The 8,860-nt window shown below is 42.3% G+C and overlaps 1 protein-coding gene across 1 annotated transcript in view; it reads left to right on the forward strand.

Annotated features, from left to right (window-relative positions):
- ncoa1 (nuclear receptor coactivator 1) overlaps positions 1-7,451 on the forward strand; it is a 36,737-nt gene extending 29,286 nt beyond the window's left edge. Inside the window, 6 exon segments of the mRNA XM_055232360.1 lie at positions 249-560; positions 685-786; positions 1,246-1,669; positions 1,819-1,987; positions 2,074-2,263; positions 2,341-7,451. Of these exon segments, the coding sequence (XP_055088335.1) occupies positions 249-560; positions 685-786; positions 1,246-1,669; positions 1,819-1,987; positions 2,074-2,263; positions 2,341-2,559 (1,416 nt within the window). The 3' untranslated portion in view covers positions 2,560-7,451.
- Positions 7,452-8,860: the final 1,409 nt, after the last annotated feature.

The following is an 8,860-nucleotide window of genomic DNA, read 5'->3' on the forward strand; positions in this document are numbered from 1 at the left end:
AACAATAGAAAACTGGTTTTGGCAGCCTCTACCTCCGTGATTATGTATGATTTTACAACCTGTTGACCCAATGTTCTGTGGTCATTAATTGTATGTTGGTCTAATGTTTGATGTGACAGATAGGTCTGTGTTCAAATATAACATAATAAAAGATGCCATAATACAATAGGATGAATTACAGTTTCTCTTCAAGTCATTAGAATATGTTTGTTTTTGCTTAACAGTACAATTCATTGTTGTGCCCTCAGGGTGGCTGTTTCGACCCTCTGCCCCAGACGTTCCCCACACAGCAGCCCACTGCCACCCCTGTGTCCCTGGACCCCAAACTGCCCTCATACCCCTCACAGTTCACACCAGCTCCTCAGTTTGCTCCAGAGATGGCAGCCGTGGGAACTCCAGTCCTGTGTTTTGGGAACCCTCGTGGGGGATTCCCGGGTGGGACAGCCTCTCTGGGCCTGAGACAGCCCATGAACAGAGCCCCAGGGCTGGGCACGCAGCTCAGACAGCCCCCCAACCAGCTCCGGCTCCAGCTGCAGCAGAGGCTACAAGGCCCACAACAGGTGAGATCTTTGGGAGTAGTGTTTGACAATTATTGAAAAGCTGTCAGCGGTCAATAAATGTTATCCCTTCTGCAAATTGATAAATAAATTATGATGATACATTCTGCTCATTCTGGATTTTCAGATGCAAAACCGGATGGCTGGTTTGAACCAGTTTCCTGCTGGAGCTCAACATGTGAATATTGGGATTCGACAAGGAGTCCAGCCACCGCAGATGGCTTCACAAGTAAGCCGTGTAACTGACGAGAGGCCTGTATGTAGATGGTTTTAAGGTTTAGCTCGACATGTTACATTATTTTGATGCGTTTAATTATCAAGCCGTAGCTTCATTCCCGTTGTGCATATTAATACTTATTAAAACTTCAAATGCTGCTGTCCTAAATTTCATTTTGACCAAATATAGCCTTGTTTAACTACACCATGGGGTAACTTCAACTCTGGTTTTAAATGGAGGAAATCTAGAAAAAATCCTATCCACAGCATCATTTGGTATTTGTGTTTAAGAAGCCTAAGGTGCAGTTCCTGTTAATGCAAGTCGTGCCTGTGCAGTAAATACTAATGATGGATAAAAATAATTCATGACACATTTTTTGGCCCCTGTCGTTCACACTTGCGGATGGTTTTGACATATACATTATCTGCTGTCTTGACTTTCCTTCTACAAGCCTCTTCTCTGATATCTCAGCAGCCTCCCCTGAATGCCCAGATGGTGGCGCAGCGCCAACGGGAGCTCTACAGTAACCAGCACCGGCAGAGACAGCTGTTTCAGCAGAAGGTCCTGATGATGAGACAGAGCATGGCCGCTCCCACTGGAGGGGTGGGGCCCATCGCAGCAGTAAGGGTCCCAAAAGGAGCCCCCGTCACCCCTCAGCAGCCCCCACAGCAGCCTCAGCAGTTCACCTTCCCACAAGGGTACAGCCCCCTGACTGGGAACCCCCCTACCTCACCCAGTAACTTCAGCCCCATGGCGGCTGGACCTCTGGACAACAAGCTGACTGCTCGAGTCCCGCTGAGCAACCAGACGCTGCTAGGCGGAGTCTCGGGACAGTTCAACAACAACAACGTTAACACAATGCAGACAGGACTGTTCCAGCAGTTTGGAGGGAATTGTAAGTTCGCACTAATGTACCAAAACAAGTTCATGTTGACTATTTGGTATTTTCTTCCTTTTTAGTATTGTATATTTTACTTACGTTATCAGTTCTGCCCAAACCAGCACCCACAAACAATTTTAATATTTAATCTTTTTCTCCCAAAGCTTTAGTCCAGCCAGACCCAGCATTCCCTCCTGAGATGAGCCCTACCAGCCCACTATTATCTCCTCAAAACTCCACTTCCCAGAGTCCTCTACTGCAGCAAGTCCCACCTCCCAGCTACCAGTCTCCAGACATGAAGAGCTGGCAGCAGACTGCCATCAACAGCAACAGGTGTGATTTTTGACATGTGTATTTGAGGTGTAAAAAAAACGCTCTGTGTTGCAGTCATACAATTTATGCTTGTTCTTTTGATGCAGTCTGTTCAGCCCGTCCGGCCCGGGTGCAGGGCAGAGCTTCAGCCAGCAAGAGGTATACAACAACATGAGCATCACCGTGTCTATGGCTGGGGGCTCTGGGGGCGTGGCCTCTGTGCCTTCTATGGGGCAGCCCATCGCCATGAGCAACAACAATCTCAGCACCATTGGCCCAGTGTGCAGCGACCAGCAGGTGATTCATGAATGCTTCAACATTTATAAAACCTTACCCTAAACAAAATCATTAATGGTCCTTAACTCATTGTCAAGGTTACGGTTGTCCCGCAGGTGCAGCAGGTGCAGCAGGTGCAGCAGGTGCAGGTGTTCGCAGACGTCCAGTGCACAGTGAACCTGGTGGGCAGTGACTCCTATCTGACTCAAGGCTCCATGGTGGGGGGCGGGGCCTCTCAGAAGGGGGCCGTCCCACAGGCCTCCCAGAATAACCAGGCCCAACAGAAGAGCCTCCTCCAACAGCTGCTGACCGAGTGACCCCTCAGCATTGACCTCTGACCTCTCCTGCTCCCTCTAGTACTTCTCACTGTTTTTTGGGGAGGGCAGATTCGGGGGTGAGAAGATTTTGGGGCCTGCGTGCTTTGTACCGCCCACTAACTTTGTCAACAGAAGGAGTCAGGAAGAGCAGCGGCGCATTTGAACCTGCCTGTCGAATCTGTCTGACAACCTGTCTGTCTGCCTCAGCCTATTTTAAAGGCAGTGTTGTCTTGCTGCTCATTCCCCCTCAGTGACCTACACTTCCTGCTTCCTGACCCAAGAGAAAAACGTCAGAATTGTACATTTGCCAAGTTGTCGTCACTGTTAAATCAGGGCCGGCCTCCTCTTTTTGATGTTTTTTTTTAAATTCTTATTATTTCTACGGGGGAACGGTTTTTGGAAAGCAGTGCGCCTTGGGAGTATGGCACACAGCTGAGTTCATTTGACCCGCGCCACAGCACCTCTGGCTTTTGTGTTCATTTTGTGTTGTCTCGTGTCGTCACTTCCTCTGCCCGTCTCAGCGATGTGGGAATGTTCATGGTTACACACTCTGGCATTGTTCGGATAGCGGCTCCGTTTCAGCAGGTCTGGGACTGTGTAAGTGTCTATCTAGTGCCTGGTGGAAGCGCGGGTTCCTCCTACAACTCGGCTTCCTCTACTACAACATAGTCTATTTTGAGTTAATATTTTTAAAACTTTTTCTCATTTTTTTGGTTGGATTTTGTTTGTTTAAAAAAAATACTTCTGCGCTCTCTACCTTTATCAAGCTCCTCATCACCAGAAACAAGAAAAACAGATTGGTGGATTGGTGTGTGGATGGGAGACAGATGGGATGCTGCTCAATTTTCTTTTAGATATTTGTGTTTATTTTCAAACTATAAATAAGACTGTTATGATTATTTAACTGTCTGTCCGTCACATTTTAGCCCTCAACCTCAGCAGCTGTGAATTATTACGGGGCCGTATTTTGGGTTCCACTATTTCTCTGTGTATCTCATTGCTATCTCTTTGGCCTATCAGTGTTTTTGCCATGTGCACCATGCAGGCGGGTAGTATTGTACAGTACAGAAGAACAAAGACTTAGGGATGAACTAGTCTCGCTGTCCTTCAAAAAAAATAACCGATTGAATTCTCAAAACTGTGTATATTATGATTCGATCCAGTTTTTAGCATTCTCTTGTAAAAAAAAAAAAAAAAAAATCGAATCACTTTTGGAATGATATTGTAAAAAAAAAATGTTACAGCGGAGGAGGGAGATTTTAATATGAAATGTGAAGAGAGATTCAAAAATGGCTCCCTAAAACTCAATGGTTGGATTTGCTTTGCTTCCTCTTTCGTGGGAGTTAGTTAGCCATCTTGCATTTCTTTTTTCTTTATTTTTAATTCTATGATGCTTTTAAGAGACAGTTTTCCGAGAATGTTTGTAACCATTGTATAAACAAATGCTAAGGCGTGGACGATGCGGGGTCTAGTGTCCTAAGCACTGTACTCTGCAAAACAACGCGCTTTCTTTCGGATGTTTTTCCTATATATTGACATTTAAGTAGAGCCTTTAGAGATAGAAGTTCTTATAAAAAAATATATGATGGATAATTAATAATGAAATTGATTTTGGGGAAAAAAAATCTAAAGGATAAAGAAACAAAATCAGCCAATATATTTTAGGGGGCGGAGGGGATTTCGGCTTATCCTCTAGGTCTGCTATGTTGACTTCACTCCACTGGCTTCAGTTCTGTGGACTACTGTTGCTCAGTCAGACACTGTCTCTCCACAAAGACAAACCTCTATAATAAAGACCCCACATCAGGAGAACACAAGGACATTTACACAAACATTTAACTTATGTAACCTATGGCCCATGGCACTATGTCAATCAGTGCTTATGATTGTTCACATTTCCCTTGTGTAACCAAATCTTAAACTCTCACTTACAACCCCAAATCTGAACGGAAATTGAGACACAAATGTAAATAAAGATGGATAAATAGATCTTAAATTGTATTAATCATTTAAAATAAGATTTACAAAATAGCATTTCATTTCATGCTACACCACCCTGAATTGGGCACGAGGAAATTGGCCTGAATAACTCTACTAATCCAGCTTGGTTGTCTTCTCCTTCATGTAGTGTGGTGTTGTCTTGCTGCTGTCAAATCTGAATTAAGCTTTTGTTAACTAAATATAATTATCTGTTTTTATTTACATTTTAATGTCTTAATGAATTGGGTTGTACTGAAAGGGCGACAAAGGAAAGAAATTGGAATGGAATTTGCAAACCTCCTCAAATTTGCAATGATAAATATTGTAAATGTCCACAATAATGACCTTTGCCCCCTCTGCCTCCTGTTCTGCGGTTAACATGCTTTTCTTCTTTCCAAACTCTGTCCCAAACTGGCTGAGACGAACCGGTGCGAGCGCTGCAGCTACTACCTCAAAAGCAGGGATTTGACCTGAGTCCCTCAACGCGAACCTCAAATGTTCAGATCTAGTCTTTGCAGCAGACGCACACTAAATTCTATCATCTTTAACCTGCATTTTGTCACCCCTGGCAACAGTGTACACAGGCTATGTTCTCCCGGCCGACCCTCGATGGACTAGGGCTTCTTTCTGTCTTTTCCGTACAACACACAAGCCTCCATATGCAACAGATGAAAGGTCTACATTCCACCGTCATCCATGTGACAACCACTTTGTGTTTTCAGCCAGATGGCAGTTCTGTCAAGCTCAAAACCCAAACAGTGTCGCAGGAGTCCAGCACGCAATTGGACGTATCGCGCCCAAAGCGGAGAATAACCTGTGGAGGTATTTTTCGCAGGTTTTGGAGCACCTTTTGATCACCCCGTTGTTGTTGTTTTGTTTTGTTTTTTTAATGGAAAGCACTTCTTGCAGCCGAAAGAGCTGACTGCCAAGCACTTAGATAGAGTTGAATGTGGGTGCAGCAGTGACGCCCAGTTATAAAGCTTCCCTCTACCTCAAAATGGGCGTTCATTGTTGTATCCAACATGAAACTAAGAAAGACCGTTTGTATTCCACTTTGTCGACATAAATACAAGTCATACACAAGAAGAAACCTGGATCAAAGTCCTTAGAGAAAATTGGTTGCCACATATCATGTACTGGACATTTTGTGGAGACTGGCAGATGGTCCTGTGTCACTGTTTGGTCCACACCTATACACAAAGTGGTCAGAAGTATTTTTCGAAGGATTTTTGTCCATGTCAGCCTCGTCGCCCCCTGACCCCCACCCCTCTCTGTTCGGGACTGTCATTCCTATGGAACAGGTTTTCTCTCAACCCTCGGTGTCACCTGCTACAACATGCCAAATACAAGCGCTGCATACTGAGACTTTAGTTTATTTTTATGCAACAGCCATTGACAGGAACACCCCCTCCCCCCATCCTCCTCACTATGACGAACAGGTACAAGGTTCGCTTCTTTTATAACTTTCAAAATGTAAACATAATGTATATAACAGAGAAATGTGAATATGTATTTGTTCAGAATCAACAAAAAACTAGTGCTCCGAGTTTGTGGTAAATAACTACTCGCCTCCGTCATGTTTTTATTTGGATGTTTTGATTTTCTACTTTTTTATTTTTCTGCAGATGTATGTATGTATATGACTATCAGTGGGCGTGTGTGTGTGTGTAAGTGATTAATACTGTATATCTGGTGTTCTCCAAGATGGAAACGTGGACAATGTCCCACTTTGATTTTCTGTTCTTCTTCGACTCTATGGACCCTGCACAGTACCTGTGGCTGTTCAGAAAACTATGCCAGAGAATGGTTTAGCGACTGCTGAATGTGATTTTACTGAGAAAGAGGCAGTGTGGACTGGCTTTTTGTACGGGTTAATTTAAAAAAGGCCATATTATTTAATTTTCTGTTGTCAAACGTTTAAGGCAGACATGGGAGAGTGGAGCCTTGGTTTTGGGGAGAAGCATTGCCTCAGACGTTGAATGGGAGAAGGTTAAATGTAGTTTGTGTGGGACTGGCTGACTCATGTAGCCTTTTTGCATTTGTCAATAGTAAATGACCAAAGCTTTGAGATTTCAGATGGTATCATATGCAAACTCCTCATCCCTGGACAGGACATAATGTAGCGACTCTGCTTTAGTCTTCACTTTGCATGTGGGTTTCCTCCGTCCTCTGTGTTCTTCGTCTGTATCATGTACCATGGCTCTCATAGTACTCCTAGTACTTCTAATACTCACAGGTCTCCACGTTGCCAAGAGGTCTTTAGCGCCTAAAGTGCTATCTCACGTTTACAGTAAGAAAAAAACAACCGTTAGCTATGCACCTTAAACTGAACAGCATTTCGTTTTGTACAGATCACCTTCTATAAACCCGGTAACAGCCTTTAACCACAACACTCTCCATTACTTGCTACCAAACTTAAGGTGCCTCTTGTATATACTTTCTGCAATGACCTTGTTAAACCAGGGTTTTTTAAATAAGCATTTTTTCACATTTATAAATATAAAAAAATAATTGTATTTTAAAATGACTTTTTTACTCAAGATTAATCAAATTATTCCAGGAATTTGCAAATACAATCTAATTTTGCACTTTATCTTAGATTTACCCAGAGAGAAATGGCCATCAGCAAATCAGAATATTAGATAAATAATTAGTAACTCATCATTACCCTGAATGTACACACAAGTTAGAAACAGGAACTGGATTGTGTCCATATACACAAGACTTTGACTGTTTCTGTGACAGTTTCTCACTCTTTACTGGTCCATCCTCAGTGTGAATCAAGTCTGTATGTAATTCTGGACAAAGGGATTAGCAGCAGTAGATATCAAGTCCCAAAGAGCGCAATACCTTCACTGTCCACCAGGCAGAGAACCCAGTAAGAAGAAAGATGCAGTCTTGTCAAATAGAACTTTGTAATTTTTATCTTGAGTTTGTAGATTAGCGCACTGTTAGCTTGCAATTTCTTAACAAAAATACATTATTTGTCCCACAGTGGGGACATTTCATATTAAAATTCTTTTTAAATCATGATATTTCAAATGTGTACTCAAAATGAGGTTTAAATGATTCAACAAACACAATGTAAAGTGCAGCTTATGTTTACAGCTGTTAGCAAGGTTAAATAACTGTTAAAAAATGAAAAAGTGAAAAAATTAATGGTCTCATCTATTTGTAGATTATTACAATAGATTAAATATACACTCAGCTGGAAGCTAAGCTAACTAAATGTCACTGTGTCCGTCCCTTTGTCCACCCCTGTACATGCTGTGGTCCCGTCCTCAGTGTGTGAATACTATGCTACTGTTCAACTGTTGAACCTCTCAGCTCGAACATTCCTGCATCATAACTCTGCTCACTTTAGCAGTGCTTCTCTCTCATAGACGCACTAACTCTGGCTTTTTCAACTCAAAAGTCTGATTATGTAATCTCCTCTATAACCTCTGCTTTCAGCTAACCATGTGCACTGACTCATGCATGTCTCTGTCGCGGTCTTTCTCACTTTTGTCAAGAAGACACGTACTCTACACAGCAGTTTTGTAAATACAACCCTAAACACTACAAACTATATGTATGTTTGAACAAGTTATTGTCATCATCCAGTACAGGAAAAGCTATTTACATCCATCACTATTATAGCCTAATAGAAAATCAGCAAAACTAATTGTAAATTAAATGTAGCATATACTGCAAATTTCCCACCAACCTTAAATGCATCAGCAGATATTAAATACAAACGCAACATAAATTATTGCAAATGCCAGACCAGTGTCTGGTAAAGGTGTCAGGGAACATTGCTGCAAAAAATGTATATAATTTTGATGAATCAAAGACAGTTTTGGCTTTTTATTTGGAGAAAAGTAACTGTTGTCTGTGTATCATTGTGTGTGCCACCACCTCGTCCTCTCACACTCGTGTCTGAAGTGCTGCCTTATGGACGGATGTGGTTTGTGGATCAGAGATTTTAAAGGCCCGGTGTGAGCTCCCACTTGGTTTTTGAGGCAATGTTTTTTTTAAATCTGGAGATATAAAGGAAGACCAAGGTTCCACTTTCTCCCCTGTACAAATTAATATAAATATATATTATATATATTATACATTTTACGCATTTGTCCGGTTTTGTATATTACACTCATGTGGAGTTTGTTTTTTAAGAGGCATCGGAGCAGCTATTACAGACAATATGAGTGACAATGTTCATCTGGGAGATTTCTGCATGTTCTATTTTCTTCTGTCTGATTCCCCTGTTCAGGCGTGTGACGTGAAATGAATCTACCTTTTCTTTGGAATGTTGTAGACAATCAGTCTCAGGCTGGGTTCC

Source organism: Periophthalmus magnuspinnatus, chromosome 24 (assembly GCF_009829125.3).
Source record: "Periophthalmus magnuspinnatus isolate fPerMag1 chromosome 24, fPerMag1.2.pri, whole genome shotgun sequence".
Lineage (NCBI taxonomy): Eukaryota > Metazoa > Chordata > Actinopteri > Gobiiformes > Gobiidae > Periophthalmus > Periophthalmus magnuspinnatus.